The sequence below is a fragment of the Petromyzon marinus genome, chromosome 3 (genome assembly GCF_048934315.1).
Source record: "Petromyzon marinus isolate PM22_M1 ecotype Great Lakes invasive population chromosome 3, UKy_Petmar_22M1.pri1.0, whole genome shotgun sequence".
Lineage (NCBI taxonomy): Eukaryota > Metazoa > Chordata > Hyperoartia > Petromyzontiformes > Petromyzontidae > Petromyzon > Petromyzon marinus.
In genome coordinates, this window is record NC_133669.1 from 10,569,680 (window position 1) to 10,589,804 (window position 20,125).

At 48.7% G+C, this 20,125-nt stretch overlaps 1 protein-coding gene across 2 annotated transcripts in view; it reads right to left on the reverse strand.

Annotated features, from left to right (window-relative positions):
- Positions 1-20,125, reverse strand: part of LOC116953494 (rho GTPase-activating protein 6-like) — an 88,037-nt gene that overhangs the window by 33,802 nt on the left and 34,110 nt on the right. Inside the window, exon 2 of one of the 2 annotated variants that reach the window (XM_032973754.2) lies at positions 17,768-18,608. The exons of the other annotated variant lie outside the window; for it this stretch is intronic. Within the exon in view, the coding sequence (XP_032829645.1) occupies positions 17,768-17,827 (60 nt within the window). The 5' untranslated portion in view covers positions 17,828-18,608. The remainder of the gene's footprint in view (positions 1-17,767; positions 18,609-20,125) is intronic. 2 annotated transcript variants of the gene reach the window in all.

The window sequence follows — 20,125 nt, forward strand, 5'->3', positions numbered from 1 at the left end:
TGAGCAAGAAGATGACGTCCGTGGTGCGTGAGGTGACCCCAGAGGCTTGGAGGACAGAGACACTGAGCCAATACTGATGAGACCCCGGCTTGAAATCTGGCTTTCTAGCACCTGTGATTAACTCGGGTTCAGCTATAGTCACTCGAATGTCTTAGCCCAGTCATTGATGACAGCACATTGTATTTGGTTTTCACTTCGTTTGGCTAACTTCCAGCTGTGTGCGCTCAAGCTAAGACATCTGTAGCAGTGCACTTGAGAAAGCGCAGCACACCCTCGCGTTTGTGTGGATACACACAAAAAAGGTAAGTTGAATGGATCTCTCAGAAATAGTTCTGTGGTGTCTCCTTCTGGGACCCGTTCTCCAACACACGGAGCTGGTGTACCGAGGCTGCGAGAGGTCTGAACCCACACTTCGTTTCCGACAGATGCCAAGAGCACAGGGAGAATAACGCAAGGACAACAACAACAAAACAACACTAACAATGGCGTCCATGTAGGAGCTACCCTGCCCTTTCCCCAGCGAAACGATTCTCTGTAAGTTTTTTTTTTTCCCCGGGGTCTTTCCCGGTCATGCCGAGGAGGGAGATGCTCCACACGAACAAATAAACATTGACGGTGCTTCCATTAAAATGTCGGGACACTTTTTGCTAAAAATATATTATTATTAAATGCAGCGTGGGTAAAAGCCACATAAAACTTTATCCGAATTTACAGACTCCCACTCACGCGATGACATCATCGAAGAGCACTCGATGTGGCGGAGAAACCTCGCCAAAATTAACTTCCCTCGTCTCTTTCGCAATGAAGAAACGAGTCAAATGGTGAAAGAGAGTAGTGTTACCAATCTCAGAGTAGCCGAAAGAAAGTCGATTCAGATGGCCAGGCTGTGTCGTAAGAAGAGAGGAAACCCACATCAGAAGAAGAAAGCCGATGAACATGGCAGCACCAGGGCGGAGTCCGAGAGGCAGGTCTAGAGAGAGGAGGCTATTTGAAGTGCTGAAGCAGAGAAAGGACACTGGGGTGGATGTGGAGATGATGGCCCAGGAGAGGATTGAGCACAGAAAGAAGAGCAGGAAGGCAGCAGACACCACCTTGAGTAAGGGACAATACCAGGAAAATGAAGAATTAACAAACCTATCGTTTCATCATCTGACAATACGTGCCCCTGTGTGGAAAATTAGAAGTGATTGTTCCAAGGAGAGCGTGTGACATTTCCTCTGTTGACCTGAGGGCTGCCACAAGAGATGAGTGCAGTTCCAGCACTCATCCGAGCAAGGAGGTGCTTTTTGGATGCGTACAAGTGAAATTTGGTGGACGTAATGGTGAGCACACTGGGCTTGCAGTCTCCCTGCGCAGCTGTTGAACGATGGGCGCGTTTCTCAAACCACCCCAGCCAGTAGTACGCATGGGTACTTCCAACTCTTCCAAGACACTCTAGGCCAACATACCTTCGAGAGGGACTTTTTAGAGCTGCCTCGAGCGTAGGCCCATCTGCCAGCAGAGCCGTGAGCAGGAAATGTCAGGCCTGCATCTTTACTTTTAAGCTTTACAGTGGAAGTCCTCTTACCTGCCATACCATTATCATATTTCTGTTATCCCGTTTTCTCTTCAATTAACCTCTTTTTAGTCCTGCTACAGAGCCATGTTTGTCACATGCCAGTCCAAAATATTTTCTCGTAATTTTCATGCCTGCAATTTTGCCAGATTAATTCCAAAAAACAAATGTTACATGGTATGGCTTTTAATTTTGCGCAGTAACTGAAAATAGACCGTGAACTCCCTTCACTTGAGAATCCAGTTGCATTACGGGGCGCCTGAAACCTGGATGTGAACCCGGGGTCTCAGCAGCGCAGACTCAGTAGCCCTGAACCCTACCACTCTGGCTCCACTGACACACCCGGCCACTTCTTGTATGTGCGAATAAAAATGTCCAAGTAAACATTTGGAAGTGCTTTCTTCAGCAGTTTTTGAAAAGGCATTTTTTTTACACATATAATCACACATCAACACAAACACACGGACACAAAGCCTGTACACACAAACACAATACAAAGATCCCCGTATAGCTTTAACAGAGTGTTGAGGAAAGTGCTGTTAAGGAGTGGGTGGCCAGCACCACGCCCGACCGCCTTTGCCTTCCCAGTGGCGATATTTTTACACAGCACACCAGGTACTTATTTGATGCTGAGTCAACCTAGGAAAGGCTCAGTACCAGTTCAGATAATCGTCACTGGTGTTGGCCATGAGTGAGAATCAAACTCAGGTAGTCTGGTTCGCAGCGCAAAACGCTGACCACTTACACTACCGCTCTCCAAACAGAGCCTCACATACACACACCATGCAACGTCTTCTGAGCCAAGTCCCACTATTGTACGGGGTCCCCCCGCTCGGCTTTTCTCTCCCCATGTGCTTCGAATCTGCACCTCTTCTCCAGTAATATTCACTGTCCTCATATCTCGTTCCAGCACATCCTTCCATTCAGCCAGAGCAGTGCGGGAATTATTTTGGCTTGCTGCATCCATCTCGCCTTATTTTGTCCTCACAATTTTCATACATTTGTTCATAGGAATACAGGAATGCAGGCGGTCTCCGGTTTACGACTATCCACTTTATGACGTATATATAATAAACCACCACGGATGGAGTTACAACGCGAAACTCGATTTACGACGCATCTTCTGACATAACCCCGAACACATTGGAGAGAGTCAGTCTGGTTTCTTATGTGTCTTGACGTGTAACTTTTGTTATTCTGAAGTGTTTTTTGTGGATTTTTACCCATTAAGCCCTGTTAAAGACGGCTGATCAAAGGAAAAACACATCGGGAATTGATGTTTCTACTGTTTTTACTGTCTATAGGAAAATCGGGCCCGATTAACTATGATCCAATTTACTATGAGGTTTCCAAGATAGCAAGGACAACTTATACAGGGTATAACAATATAGGATTATTATGGATAGATGGTATCTTGAACTCCAGTGGTAGTGCCTTATGCTAATAATCCATACTAAAAACCAGCTTCGCAGCATTTCGGAAATGTCTTATTTTACAATTATTGAAAAATGACGTGAATTCGTCCAAAAACTGAGCACCAATCCCAAATTACCACTGACTAATAATTAAAAACCCCAACACTTTAAATGCTCAGGATTCAACACACACACACAAAGGTGCATGGGCATACACGTATTAAAACAAACACAGGTCACTCTTAAATGGCAGAACCGTGTTCTGGTCTCTCAAGTTCTCACCTGGTTAAACAAAATAAAACTTGAAACAAATACAGGAGCACAGTAATAATAAAGACAAAGATCTCCTGTTTGGTCATACAGACTGTCAGGGAAAATGCTTTTGTCGCGTGCCTATCAAGGCCATATTAGTGCACGAGTGAGTCGTATGGCCAAGCCTAGTTGTCTGCTTGAAGATTATACACGAAACTAAGTACGTTTCTCAGGCCGAGTTGACCTAGGCAAGATGCGATATAGGTTTAGACACCGTTCGCCATTGACTTTAGCCGTGGCCGGAGCTTGAACTTAAGTTGTTAGATTCTGAGCCAAGTGCTCTAACCACCACCGTCATCACTTCACGCATGTCGTACGTACGAATGCACACTTACACATAGATACACACACAGGAATACACGTGTGTATACATACACACACGTACAGCCACGCGCATACACACAGGCACGTACACACAAGGCACACACCCTCTCCGTTGTCAACATCATAATAACCACCACCATCATCATCATCCATCACTCCATCTCCTCGCCCTCCCTCGCCCAAGCCTCCACTGCCCATTCCCTGTATCTCTCGGCTCTCCCTCCCCCCGGCCTTTCTCCTTGCTCTCTCATCCACCCTCATTCCCACCCTCTCTCTTCCCTTCTGCACACACACACACACTCCTGTGTTTACATATTCAACTATTTATACCAAAGCGTGGGATCGTCTGGGAGCGGGCTGGATGTGTGTGTGTGTGAGGAGCGGTGGAACAGTGGTTATTAGTGCACCGTGCTACCAACTCACACCGGCTGAGTTCTGATTCTCGGCCACGGCTAACATCAGTGGCGAATGCTATCGTAACTGGTCCTGGGCCTCCTCGAAAACGACTCAATTTTCAATGAGTAGCTGGTCAGGTGTGTGTAAAAATGAGTACAGGGAAGACAAAGGCGGTCAGGTATTAATCTGGCCACACGAGCTCCCTCGTGTGCTGTCCCTTCCTTAATTGCGGTTAGCGGTGGTGTGGCGGTTAGCGGTGGTGTAGCGGTTAGCGCACTGCCTACGAACTCGGCGACCCGAGTTAGATTCCCGCTCACGGCCAAAACCACCAATGACGATTATCTGAACCGGTCCAGGGCCTCTCCCTGGTAGACTCAGCCTCAAATGAGTACCTACTGTGGTATGTAAACATCGCCACTGGGGAGACAAAGGCGGCCGGGCGTGGTGTTGGCCACCCACCCCCTCGTGTGCCGTTACGGCCTTCATAGGTGTTCGCTAACAGCACTTGCCCCAACAGTCTGTTACAGGCTATACGGGGGATCTTTTGTGCTTGTGAAGATGTGCCTCTGTGTGTCTGAATTTCGATGTCTGTCTATGTGAGCCACCGTGCCTGTGCGTGTGCCTGAATGATTGTCTGAATGTGTGATCGTGCATGTGTAAATGTGCATGCGTGTCCGAGAATGTGTGTGTATGTGCCAGTGTGTCTGTATGAATATTTGTGTGTGATCACATCTCAAACTTTTTTTACTCAAAAACTATCCATGACATCGTCAGCCTCAGCAGGCAACATCGTGTAGCCACATGATCTAATGTGTATTTACAGTATTCCTGGCCAAACCTAGACTATTGAATCAGGTGGGAAGACACTGAGGAAGGTAGCTGTAGTTAGGGAGGAATGATGGCTACGATTATAATTTGTTAAAACATATACAGTACCCTTTGTTAGTCCACTGCTGGATGATAGTCTCCCCATGCCGTGTGTTAGTCGTAAGGGTTATATGAGCATACTTCACCACGCTGGTCGGGGCAGGCTTGGTGAAGGGTGAGGAGGCTCAGTACTGCTTCAGATGTCACTTATCACTCATGTTGGCTACACCTGGAAGTCAAACTCAGCTCACCGGGTTCTTAGCCCAGTGCAATGCCACCTACAACGTTGTACGTATTCTTGTTTCAAGCTGAACCGTGTCTTAATTAAGAATAAGAATCCGTATTTATCCTGGAGAAATACGATGAGCTATGAAGCTCTTTTTCACATGTGCAGTCGGGGCGGGTCAAAGAGTTACAACAACAAAACACGACTGCAAGGTTTTGGAAATGTAAGCAAATTACCAAAAAAATTAATAACATAGATAAAGTACATAAGTCGAAATTGTGTAAGCATGAAAATTCTATAGCTTGGGCATGGCAGAAAAATATCAGCAAAAACACTGCCGACCACCACCGACGTTTAACGTAACATTTCTTATGACGCCACTAAAATCGAAACACATTTGCATTACTTGAAACGTTTGTGTTTATTTAAAATAAGATCTTATTGTGTTTTTTTTAACAATGTTTACATTTCTCAATTTGTCATTTTTCCCTAGTTATCATCTTGCAATATCCTCACACGTCAGCATACCAGCAGACGAGTGCACCTCAACCCGTGCCTTCTTCTTTCGTATGGCTGATCTAGATTCAGAGCAACAACTACAATTTCACATTGGGGCGCTTCAAGCCAGACAACCGCATCAGGATCAGCGTGGTGTATCGCAGTGATACCTCCTTCGTATTTGTGGATCGGGCATTCCGTCGTTCGTTCTACGTTGTATGGTCTGTTCTGGACTACTACAGTTGTACCTTGGAGAGTTTATAATTTTTGCATTGATGCCATGGTTTGTACAGATCCTACCTGTGTAAAAAGACGTTACTTATCTATGGACAACCGCGCTCGGGTGGAATGGCGACACAGTGGTCAGCGCACCGCGTCACTCCAACCACAGCTACGCCAGTCGCAAGTGACACCTGAACTGATCCTGGCCTGCCCTTTCACCAACCAAGAGTGACCAGCGTGCTGAAGTATGGTCAAACAACCCCATCCCCCCCCCCATCCCCCTTTCACCGACACGCTTGCAGGTAGGTCCTCCTCCATCCAGCAGTGGAAAGGGCAAAGAGCCGTTCAAATTAAATCACCGCGGGTGCGGGAGCTCAAGTGCAGAAGTTTTGCGGCGCCAACAGAACGATGGTTCTGCTTGGCCTCCCTCGGTACAAAGCGCTGCCGACAGCCTGGCCATGACGATGACACTTCCCAGGTATGGGAACTCCTCCACCCTCTCCAAAATGCTTCCCCATCGCTCATCGGGAGCTCACGGGGACGGGCGAAAGGCTCCGTTTTTGAAGTCTTTTTTTTGCTTGCTTCTTTCTCTCCAAATTGTGACTCCGTGCCACCGAGCTGTCCCGAGACAAAGACATCTCTGCTCCTCGCTCCGTGTTACAGCATTGGCCTCGGCGGTGGTTACATCATAGAATTATTTCTGACTCGGGAGCATAAACTGTACGGTACAAAAGATGGGTTTTGCCGCACTGTCATCTGCTGACAATGTGGCACGGCAGGAGCCTATAACACCTGTGTTATGCAGGGTGGTCACCCATTCCCAATACTATCCAGGCTAAAGCCTGCTCAACTTTCCGAGATATGACAGGATTCGGGCGCATTCCACGTGATTTGGTTGTAGGCTTCCTCCCATATCTCTCGCTTATCACGCATCCTCAGAAACACCTAATTTGTCCCATCTGTCATTTTCTCTCTAAAAAAAAGGCCTCTCTCTTGAACATTTGGCTCATTTGGAACCTCTGCCCCACACGAACACATTACGACTGCAACTTCTCACTCTTCTTCTTCTTCTTTAGTATGGATTCAAAGCAGCAGATTAAAGATATAATTTAAATTTTGTTACCCACTCAATTGTCTGTTCAGACGCAGAGTGGATCTCGTCCGTTCCTCCTTTAACGGAGTGAAGACAGCAGCTGCTTACAATGCGGTCGATCATTTGGGATTGGTGGCCGCACTCACAGGCTGCCGAATCTTCGATGCGCCATTTGTGCGTCAGGTGGCCGCATGGGCCATGCCCGGTCCTGATTCGGTTGATGGTCCACCATTGGCGACGTGGAAGGTTGAAACCGGGAGGTTCGATGATAGGTGCCTGTACGAGATGTTTATTTTTGACGTCGGCCGCAGTTCAAAATTGCTTCTATCTCTCGCCTTCATTTGTATTTGTGGCGTGGAGTGAGGCTGCTGCTGTGATCTAGAAGGGGTGGCGTGATTTTAGGCGAACAGGCGGCACCGGGCTTACGTCCCAATGTATCGAAAGGTGCGGGTTAACGATAATTCTTTGGTAGTCCCGGATGGCCGCTGTTTCACGACAGTTTTGAGAGACACGCGTCTCTCAAAACCTCCGTCTTCTTGCAGAGCTGTACAGATGCATCGATTAATACTGATTCTTAAGCTTGAGATACACTTACACACCGGACTTTTAATGATTATTTATCAACATCATTAAACATATATATTTTTTATAATATAGGTTGTTTTGGGTTAGATCGCGTAAATATATAAATGTGTCGTTAAAAACCGCCACCACCCGACACAGCCAACTAGTAAGGGTTGTCACGTAAACAGAACGTGGCCAATTCGTCACTAGTACAGCACTAACCGGTGTGTTGGAGAGCCAAGCCACAACATTTACAATCTGAGTACGACGTTTCGCCAGTAGTTACAACTAGCTTCATTTTGTTTCAATGTTTAATGATTTCATGGCGCTTTTGGTCGCAGATTTGTGCAAGAAAGGCACCGCAAGTTAACCAAAAACCAATTGACTTGCCTTGTCCAAGATACACGCACGTTGAATCGTGGTTGGGATTCAATGCAACGTCCTCCGTGGAGACGGAGCGATGGGACCAGCTCGCGTGTTGCAGGCGCTGGATGTGGATTTTCGCTTCGCGTGACCGTGGCTAGGGTTGGCGATGGCCTGGGGAGGCCTTCATCCAGCAGTGGATTGCTACAGCCAATGGTAATACCTTGTATGTACTGGGTTCACGAGACAAGCACTTAAGCATTAGAGGTCGTCACATTCACCACGATATGAATAAAAAAGAGTTTTACTGAAACGACCCATGACTCATGAGCCAGAATTGCAACAACGGAGCAAGGCAGGGGTGGTGGGGGACATATTGGTAACAACTCTACATTACAATACTTTTAAGGCCAAAGTTTATTTTTATGCTTATGCACCACTGCCAATGCAGCAACATAACAAAATAATTTGTTCTATTTGCCATCAATCATTCTTTTGACCCGTATAACATTTTCGATTGTCAATCTTCTCCCTAGCTGCAGCCTCCGGGCATCTCCCTACCACCAGCCCCACTCTTAAACAGCCATCGATCTCGTGTGGCGTCTATCTTCTTCCCCTCTCAACATCTTACAATGGGTAACGCTCTCAGACGCGTCTTCTCGGTCTTTCCTACGTTAGCACCCTGCCTCCCTTCTTCCGTGACATCTCTCTCTCTCTCCGCCTGAGCGCATTCCCGGTGCCGGTGTGAACGTCTCTCCAGTTGCCGTGGTTACTGGGAATCGTGATTAAGTTGTTCGTCGGCGTGTTATATAGGCGGTCACGAAGCACACACGTGCTGACGAAGACGAAAGATTCGCATTATAGCCTTTAACAGACTGTTGGGGGCAAGTGCTGTTCGCGAGGCCGGCCCGGTACGCAAGTGGGTGGCCAGCACCAAGCCCGGCCGCCTTTGTCTCCCTCGTGACGATGTTTACACATAGCATTAGGTACTCATTTGAGGCTGAGTCGACCTAGGGGACGCCCAGGACTGGTTCACATAATCGTCACTGGTGTTGGCCGTGAGCGGGAATCGAACTTGGGTCACTGGGTTTGTAGCGCAATGAGCTAACCGCTATCGCTCCCCTACACACGCTCTCACACACACTCACACGCATATCCATACTGATGCTCACACACTCTCGGACACAGGCATGCCTATACAGCACGTATGCACACATTCAACCCCACACACACACTCACACTCTTACAAACACGCATACATCTGCTCACACAAATACACATACAATCCATTCATGCACACACTCAACTTCACGATCCAATCATTCGCCCCCCCTCCCTGCCTGCCTGCCACCCTTTTTGTATTCCCCCCCCCCCCCGCCAATTTTATCCCGATTGTGTTATCGTCATCGTGTTGAAATAAAAAAAAATCCATTGGAATCTCTCGCACAGCAGTGCAACTCTTCATGCTAGAGAACGGCTCACAGAAGCGGACGTTACAAAACTACTTCTGAGATCCCTTCAAGTTATCTACCGTCCCATAGTAGGCGACATCACTTTCTCACTCAGCCTGCCACCAGAAGTAGGGTTTGTAACATAACAACAAAACCGATATTTTTTCATCTTGGGGCTGAAACTCAGCCAAAATTAAGGGCAGAACCAAATTTAATGTTAAGTTTTGTTGCAATAAGAATGTCTGACCCGGCTGAGACAGCTACACTTGAAAAAACTCGCTCAATTCAAACCCAGGGATCCCATCGATGTCAGCTCACACACAACAACCGCCAATCGCCACTAAGTGGCGGTGACGTCACCACGGCGCTTGTGCCAGGCGATGTGCACGTGAAGTGTCGAATGTCTGCTGGCAGGTCACGGGGCAGACCCAGGTGCCATGGGTGGACTGAGATGACTGGCCGATGCACCACCTGTGCCCCCTGCTTTGCCAACTTGCTATGTTTTATCTGCCTGGCGCTCCACTTGTTGCTGTGAGCGTCGCTCCTCTGCCCTCCGTTGTTGCTGGAGGGTGACTGCCTCCAACTGCCCAGTAGCAGCGTCCTTCACGAGCCTCCTCCACAGAGGCCGATCTTGACACTGCTGGTACCAATCATTGGCAAGTCCACTCAGCTCCACATCCTCTTGTACCACATCACTCCATCTCATCTCTAGCCCGTGCCGCACCCATTTAGCCCCCTCTATCCGGCTGAACAAAAGTTGTTTAGGCATGCGGTGGCTGGGCATGCGGGCTACATGACCCAGTCAACGCAGCCTTGCCTGCCGGAGGAGCTCACCGATGGGACTTTGTCCAGATCTTTCAAGGATTTGTGAGTTCCTCACACAATCTAGCCTGGTTAAACCCAGGATGGATCGTAGGCAGGCCAACTTAAATGTTTCGAACCAGCGAAGATGTTCCATTAGGGGAGTCCACGTTTCGCAAGCGTAGAGAAGGGAGGGCATGACCGTGGCAGAGAATACCTAACGCTTCATGTGGAGCGACAGATTAGGTAGCATCCACACAGCATTATGCAACTGATGACATATGCCTCTCCACTGATGCGGAGTGAGACCTCTGCTGTCAAACCAGAGCCGGTCATGAGCACACTGCCCAGGTATGGGAAACTCTCTACTCTCTCCACAACTGCCCCATCACCAATTGGGAGTTGTGGGGATGGAGTGTCTGATGGTACCAGATACCCAGGCAGGTGCTTAGTTTTGGTGGGGCTGATGGTAAGGCCCCACCTCTTATAAGCATGCTCCAGGTTCAGCAGCAGCGCCTCCAACTCCTCCTCTGAGTGAGCATCAATCACCAGATCATCGGCATACGTAAGATTATTGACCAACACGCTAATTCGCATTCATCTACAACACTTGGCAATGCCAAGTGTTGTTTTTCAGGAGGGTCCTGCATTGGGATGCGTGGCTTCTAGTAGAAGTAAATCATCCAACCACTAACCCATGCTCAGCTCTGCATAGTTTCTGAGATCCAAAGAGATTGGGTGAATTCATGGTGATTTCATCGTGCACAGTTGCCCTCCTACACACACACACACACACCCTGTGTTCGGCATCAGAATGTCAGGTTGACACTGAGTACAAAGAGGAGTTGTGTGGATACACTTAGACTCACACTAGCAGCCACCATTCGCCATTAAAGGAACTTGACATCACCAGGCTAGGTGGACTTTAAGGCCACCTGAAGCGTCAAAGCCTTGCTCGCAGGTGGTCACAGGACAGACCCAGGTGATGCATCTGCTATTGCTCATTGTTATGTCACTCCTTCGCCCTACATTGTTACCGAAGGGCGACTGCCTCCAACTGTTGAGTAGCAACCTTCACTAGTCTCATCCACGGAGGCCATTCTTGCCACCGCTGTTACCAGTCATCAGCAGGTCCGCTCGGCTCCAAAGTCTCCTGAAGTGCATTAGCTCACTTCTTCATCTAGCCCATATCATGTCCATTTAGCACCTCTATACAGCCAAACAAACGTTGTTTGGGCATGCGGTGGCTAGGCATGCAGGCTTGATGATACAGCCAACGCAACCTCGCCTGCTGGAAGGTGTTCACTGGTGGTACTGTGTCTAGATCTTCCAAGGGTCTAGTGAGCTCATCATAAAATCAAACCTGGTTTAACCGAGGACAGACTGTTGGTAGGCTAGCCTAAGTATTTCAAGCCAGTGCAGGTGTTCCTGTGAAGGGATTTCTATTTCGCACCCATAAATAAGAGAGGGCAAAAGTGAGGTCAAAAATGTCCTTAGAACTTTGTGCGGAGCAACAGGCCAGATATCTTGCGCAGAGAGTTATGTAGTTGATGAAAAGCTAACGGCACTCAATTTATCCAAAGTGAGACCAGTACTGCCAAACTGAAGCTGGTCACAAGCAAACTGGCAATGTACTATATAATATCCCCTACATCATCTCCACAACTGCCCGATTAGACATAGGGAGATGAGGGGGGTGAGTGTTCAATTACAGAGAGTATTCTGGCAAGTGTTTTTTTATTGGTGAGGTGACAATACAAGCCCCACCTCTTTTTGGCAACCTGCAGGTTCAGCAGCCGGGTGTCCAATATCTTTTCAGAGTGAGCAGCAAATGCCAAGTCAGTAAGGAAACGTTCTTAGCCCTCACACGGATATCGATCATCCTCTCATTGTATACGTACCAGATGGAAATTCCACTGGTACAGCCACGGAAAGCTTCTTGAATTATCTGGACAAAATACGTACGCGTAAACATATTCACACACACACTCATAAACGGCATTTGTTCGGCTTCAGACACACACACACACTCATAAACGGCATTTGTTCGGCTTCAGACTGCTGGGCAAAGTGTTGTTAACAGACACCTATTAAGTCTGGCTAGGGGTGGTGTGGCTACCACCATGCAAACCTGTGGGAGGGCCAGGCCAGGTAAAGACAGCACGTAGCCAATGAACGTCATGGCCAGGAATCAAACTCAGTTTACCAAACACGCTAAACCAATGTGACACCACTTCTCACTTAAGAAACACTCACACACCACTCACTCACACACACACACCGATGTCACGTTGACAACACAAGCAAAAAATGCACAACGCACTCAACCACTCGACGCAGAAAAACACGCACGCGCGCGCGCACACATGCACTCAGCCCCTCTCCTCGTGCCTCATGCACACACGCACTCTCGCGCTCTCTCTCTCTCTCTGCTCGATGAATCATGGATGTGGGTGCGCTCTCTGCTCAGGATGAGCCAATTCGCACTAATGACCCACGCGCGCACACGCACGCACAAGTGCACAATCTGACACGGGAAGGTGCGCGTGCTCGCGCGACCATTTCCACATGAGCACAACAACAGCCGCCATGCCATCGCCACAGCACCCGTGCCAGGCAAGGTGCACTCTGGCGTGCCCTTTTGAGGCCACGTGAAGAATCGAACGCACGCACGCACGCAGGCGCGCGCACGAGTGTGAAACACCGACATCTACGGCGCGCGCACGCTGGCACTGCGGTGAAAATCGTCAAAAGTCGGCAACGAGTTCTGTTGGCTGACGCTGTTGTTGGAAATTCCACGTTGTCATGGAAGGTGCCAGTTTATGCGTGTAATAATGTCCTCGACACGGTGGCAAAAGGTGTGTGCAATGATGCTATTTTTGGGGTCGTTCCAAAACTTTGGGGGAGCGGTGGTGGGTGCACGGCGTGATGGACCAGTTGCCCGAGTTCAATGACTGGCCACGTTTTAAACCGTTAACATGTAGTAAGGTCAGATCAGCTACGAGTGACGAATTCCATCCACGCACAGAGAATTATAATCAGAATGACGCTGTTAAAGCAACACATAAAATGACCTTCAAATACCTTTGGCGAGCAACCACACATTAACACATGACCTTCGCATTATGTAATAATAACATTTAATATACTTAAGGCTCTCCGTTACAGGTGACTGGCTGTGTAAAAATTAAAAACGCAGGGTTGCTAGGTCGAACACATTCCTCTCTGGCTCCCGATTAGTGCGGCTAAGATGCTTGCAGTGATGGATATATGTAGAATGTAAAGGCCATTTCTAAGTGGGTGGGCCCGCATTGCATCGTGTCAGTTGGGCTGGATAAAGGACGAGTAACTCAGCTTACATGGATACAGTTTTGATTAAAATAGTAAAAATAACTTGCGGCCCCTTTGTCTCTCGAGAGGACGAAGGCTTCCTGACACCGCGTCAGTCGTGGGGGGAGCTCATGGATTGCTCGTATTTAATCATGCTGACCAATGCAGGCTGGTGATGAGGTGGGAGAAGACCAGGACCGGTATGGATATCACTTGTTGACTGATGTTAGCCCTGGCAATCGAAGTCAGGGTCATCGGGTTCATAGTGCAGTACTGGAGTAAGGTGTTCTTCATCCTGCTTATTATGTCTACGGTAATTTGTTTTCTGAAGCCCATGTGTGATGTCCCTTGCCTACCTTTCTGTGGTACGTCAAATCGCTGACGTTCAACGTCTGATGACGAATACATTTCTCCTAAAGAGTGTCCAGAGTGTGAAAGACTTCACTCATTCAGGTTCACCCGCCCGGATGAGGTGACACCAGATGTCCCGATTACTGCCAATCTGGAAACTTTTCTGCGGCGCAACGTGAGGGACAGGGGGGGGTTTGTTTTTGAGCTATCGGCGACCTTCACGCTTTCGCTGCCCGTGAAAGTCGCTCTTAAAGAGGGCGCGCGCGGAAACGCAGTGAGCGACGCCACCAAACAGCAACCCACACGGCCACGTGCGCCACCCGCTCTGACTCTGCCAAGGGCCCCCGCCGTCGCGCTTGCTCTCTCTCTCTTTCTTTCTTTCCAACTCGATGCCATCTCCTCGCCGATTATCAGCTCCCATATCACGTGCCAACGCTGTGTCGTAATAGTCGCCGCGCGCTGAGACGTCAGTCGGACGCTTCTCATTTCTGCCAAGCGGCATTGCTTGCGAGACGAAATTGCGCTGTGCGCTACGTACGGGCAGGGCTCAATTCTCGCTGAATATTTTGTCGGTCGCCGGTGAACTGAAGTAGGCACGTAATAGTCACATCCATCGCGAGGGGAATACTGGATGCGATGTGCCGGGTTGACCAAGGAACATGCAATTTCGGCCTTAATGGCGTCACAAATCGGTACAAATGTCGATTATTTCAGCCTTCCCGTTACATGCTCAGCCTGCGGTGCCACTGCCATGAGTGGAAGGTCTTTTGTTAAATGTCCTATGTTGTTTCTTGTAGTGGATATTTTCTTTCACCCATGTGCGGAATTTCAATGTCAAAACCCATTTTAGCACCGTGAGATTTACATCACAGGTGTGAGGCTCTATATATAAAAAATAAATGATTCAGTTTATTTATTTTGGTATAGCCACGGCTCCGAGCGCGACATTGACTTTTCCCCAAATCTCCACCCCTTCACCGACTCAACATGAGGGTATCAATTATAAGACGGCTGTCACTTTCTTCAAGCACTTCAAGGGATATCCTACGATTAATGCCTCCTGGTTTTAAAACAAATTATCCTATTAATGCGGCTCCCCCCCCCCCCCCCTAATAAAATGTCACGCATAAATATTTGAATATGTCGTACTTTGACCACAACGTCTTCCTTCTAATTGCCATTCCATAAATTGTCAGTCCATACAGGAGCCTGAGAACATCAGAGGCCGTTGCGCAATCCTGGTGGACTGTGCTGCCCCCATTCACCGTATTAATTACCCAGGCCTGGCACCCTCAAGTTTTCATGTGGCCTATGCGGGCAGCATTTTGGAAATGACGCTGCGGTACAGGACACTGTGGGCAAATGTTTACGTGACGTTGATTCCTCGTCTCACCGTGGTGGAATGCTGGCCCTGGTTCCACTATGGTGGAGGTGCGGAGAAAAGTGTGGTGGCTACGTGTTAACCAAGAAAAGAAAAATGCACGCAAATGTAGTCTGCATCGCTTTCCAATGTGCATGTCCTTGAAAGTATTGAATTTACCATTTAATAACGATTTTTTTTAAAGTTCTGAATGACAATGCAACTTTATAATAAAATATTAATATTGCATCATCTTTATGAGAGTAATCGTGAACCCATTTATAGACAGGCGGACAGAGCTAATGCATTAACGCTTCAAACCTAAGTAGCAAAGCGTTAAAATGTCAATGAAAACTTATTGAGAGAAGGCATTACGTTTGGGGCATTCCTGCGGCACAGTTATTCGGTGTGCAGGCGGTGCAACTGCACTGGGGCCCGCACAACAGTGGGCTCAGGGCTACGGAAAGGGGAGGGCGGATTCCTTTGCACCACGGCCCATGCCAGCCATGCCACCAGAGGCATCTCTCCTAACTTTGTGACTGCATCTCACTCCCCACCACCTCCTAAAACCTCTCATAAATCTCCGCTCGGTGGGGAGACCATGCCTAGGCTATCCCTGCTGCTTGATACGCCGTCCCCCTCAGTCATCCGTACGCCCCAAAACCCATTGCTTAAGTTGACGACGAAATAACACCATCTCCTCCTGCAGCGAGGACCGATTCTGCGCACTCCTGAGATTGCTCACAATCATCAGTGCATCGTCATTTTTTGTTTTATCACCAAACGTAACTGTTGAAGACAACAATGACGAATCTGAAAACCCTGGTAGCAGGCACATATATATATTTTCCCACTCTTCTGTCCCAATTACATTCGAGTGCCGTGTCAGAGACTGGAGTCTGGAAAAAAGACATTGCAGGGCTGTTTCTGAGTTCCCCTTAGCACACTCTCTAATTCGCACTGTCCACAAACACACTAATGTAACAGTAACATCGGAGGTTGCTTAACTCGGCACAAGACGGTTAGCCGTTGCGGGGAATCGAACTCAGGCCGTTGCGTATGAACCAGAGTGCATTGGCGCGAACCGCCCAGCGTCATCGCTCCACGCAGGGTAATGCGAACGGCTCGCAGATGGTTGCTGGAACCGTCACAGTGGTTTGTCGACGAACACCGAGATGAACTTTTGGTTGACTCAGTGGAGGGTACACGGGAAGAAATGAGCCATTCGGGCGACTGAATGAGGGCGAGCGGAAGGTGCAAGGCGGCTGGTGGACAAGTGGTGGCCAATGAGTATGCATATTGGTGGGGCACGGGTAGCCCTGGGGGTAGGGGCGTATATCTCATGTCATAAATTAATTCAAGTGTAGCAGGGCACGGCAGCCAAGGGACCCGGGGCTGCTCCCCCCCCCCCCCGTCATTTTCCCAAAACAACTAACACAGTGCATATGCGAGTGCCCCCTATCTGCTGTACTAATTTAATTTAACCCAGGAATGCAGCACGAAGTGTATTATGTTAAAAGTGCATGGTAAATCAGGAAACATTTTAAATAATTTTATTCTTATCACGCCCCACGGTATGTATAAAGCACCTTCTCCAACTCTCATCCACTCTACCTCTATGGCCCATGTGCAGCGAACAAGGGTGATTGCGCTGAAACGTCACCTATTACATACATACTTGTCTTTTTTAAGGCCACAGTGTTATTGATGAATGTGTTGAGTTTTTTTTATTATTGTGCTCATGCCCTACTGCCTACGCAGCAGCAACAGATCATTGTTGTATCAAGTGACAGCGCAGCGTCACCATTTCACAGCGGGTGGTGAGGACAGCCCTGGTGCTACGGACCTTGGGCAGTGGCTTCGTACGTGATTCACATTTTATTTTTGAGTCAGATTGCGCGAGTTAAATGTGTGTCGACAACCCTCCTCCACCCGACGAAGCCAATTGATAAAGTTGTCATGTGAACACACTTGCCAATTTGTTACTGCTTCAGCACACAACGGTGTGTTGGGAGAGCAATCCGCACACATTGAGTACGACGTGACACTGTTAGTTAAAACCAGCATCATCAGGCAGTTGCCAGAAGTCAAAAAGCAAATATGAATCGTAACGTTGGTCCGCATTGTTTACTTCCAAACACGAGCGGCCACTATTGCAAACCTCTTCTCGATTCTTTGATGCTAAACACCCCATAATGTGAGGTTTCGAATGGTATTGTTTATTTTTTGTGCACCCATTTTCCTTCGTCTGTAGTTGGATCAGCACCATGTGGCCTGTAACCACAAGATGTGGTCACCGCAGGTTTTTCTTATTTATTTAGTATTAGTACTACGCTTGTTTACCCAGGAAAGCATCACTAAGTCTGAGTGGTCGCTGATCGGCTATGTGTTTCCCAATCAAGTTGTTTTGCCTCAAATGTGGGTCGTGATGCCGGCACACAATGGCCGGCCTACTCTTCTTCACGTGACGTCACAGGAGGGTTCTTTATCGTCCACCCTGAGTGAAGCAGACGGCACGTGGTGTTTTTACAGTCGATTCACGCCCGTGTGGTATTAACGAGGGCGGCTGAATGGGGTGGGGGAGGGGGCAGAGGAGGTGGAGGGGTGAAGGCTGGGTGGACAAGGTGCTGGGTACTTACGGTGTAGGTAACGCTACGCTCCAGGGTCACGTGGTCTCCCACGGAACTGAATCGCATCATCGCGTGGGGAACGGTCGACTAACATCCGGGAAGCAGGGCGACTGTCATCCGGGAAACTGGTCGACTAACATCTGCTCACGAGTCTATCGCCATTCGGAGGGCTGCTGTGTCATCGGCATCCAGGTGAATTGTAAACTACGGTATAATTTAAGTAATTGGTGAACTAGCATCTATGTTATTGGTTCCTGAGCAAATAGTAAATTGGCCAACTCATATCCAGGTATTGGTCGACTCAATTCAAGGCAGGGAATTGATCAGCAACTATTCAGGTGATCGACTATCATCCAAAGTTGACTAACATCCAGATAATTGGATGACTACTATCCGAGTAACTAGGTTGAATAACATTCAGGTAACTGGTCGACTGCTATCCAAGTATATGGTTGACTAACATTTGGGCTTCTGGCTGATTAACATCCAGGCGGCCACTTGACCAGCATCCGGGTAACTCTTTGGTTACCACCCGAGTACTAGAGCAGGAGGTCCAACTGGCGTCCGGCAAAGCTGGTCACCGAACATCCTGGTGGTAGCAGATGAACTAACATCCTGGTGGCAGCAGATGAACTAACATCCTGGTGGTAGCAGATGAACTCCTGGTGGTAGCAGATGAACTAACATCCAGGTGCAGCAGGGTTTGTTGGCATCTCAGTGAGAGTAGCCGGTTGGATTTAAGTCCGTGGGTTTCGGTTGCCTCTGCGAGCCGACGTTTGCCTCGTCTGGAGATGCGCTTTGAAGTTTTGCCAGGGGGGGATGTCCACCCTCAACAGTCACAGCGAGGTCCCTGTTGAGACACAGCAACACCATACCGTCTTTATACGTAATCATCCAAAACATTATCAGCCGTGATTTATCCACTGCGTGATGAAGGCCTCCTATCCCCACGTCGTCGCCACCTTTGACGGTGTCACGACCGCGAGTCAATCGATTTCGCACGTGCACACGATCCCATCTCGGAGCTCCATCTCCGCGTTGGATAGCCCCTCTGGGGTGTTCCCTACTGTGGCATATACTGGAGTGTACACACTAAGTGGCTCGGGCCATACCTATCCATACAGTCTGTAATAAATAATGCAGTCCATCCCTAACCGCAGAGTCTAAACCTCAGCCGTACGTGCACGTAGAGCCCTTTTCATCACTCCACTGCTGGATTGAAGGCCTCCGCAGGCTATGCGGGTTACGGCCGTTTAGTTGAACATACGCTGGTCAGCGCGGGTTGCTTTGACGTGGGAGCATAGAACCACAGCACAACAACGGACTGCCCTTTGCTGCCCACAACATAGTCCCAGCAGCAGGATGGTTGTCCATCCGAGCGATATCCAGCCTCAATCCTACATAGCTTCCGAAATCTGATGAGATGTGGTGCATTTTGGGGGTGTTTGATCACAGGCTTAGTCGTACTGTTTGTGCTAAACAATAACAGTCTATATGCCTGGCAGTAGCGCATTGCGCTTTGAACTCTGGCTACTGGAGTTCGAATCCAGACCACGGTTAACATCAGTGGCAAGTGATATCTAAACCACCCCCTACCGCATCTCTCCTCGGCCACCCCTAAAGCAACTCATACTGACTAGCGTGGTGAAGTATGGTCAAACAACCCCCATGACAGCGTGGGGAGGGCTTCATCAAGCAGTGGATTTACACACGGTTCCATATTATTAATTATTATTACTATAACCATAGTTTTCACCTAAATCTCAGAGTCGATGTCTTATAGAACAGCCTCTACTGTCCTAAATAATACAACATAGGAGGAGGGGGCAACGGGATTAAGCGTCCCCCCCACCATCCACCTCCACCCACCCTCTCCCCTCCACCCTCCCCCACCCCGTCCCCCTCCACCCCCTCTCCTCCACCCTCCCCCACCCCGTCCCCCTCCACCCCCTCTCCTCCACCCACTCCACCCGCCCCCCTGTCAACACGCAGTTTTTTGTGAAAGAGCATCGAAATTATGTGAAATCCCATCATGGAAAGGAACATCGGTGTTTTGCGCGACGACTGTCATGATGAGGGTGGTGTTTTGCCTTCGATCAAATAACGTGAGCCTTATATCGTCAGGGGTTCTTGGAAGCGAATAAGCAGGGTTGAGCCTGGTAGGTTATAGTATTAGGGCTTGCCAGGTGCTGTAGGTTTGGACTGTGGTGTGGCCAGGAGATGGCCGTGCTGAGTATATATATACACACGTGGTGGGATTTCTACGGGTTATCCAGTTTCCTTCCACATGAAGCCAAACACTCAGAAATGGAATTGGGCCATAGGCGAAGTTTGTGGGGTGGGGGGGGGCACGGGGGGGGGGGTAAT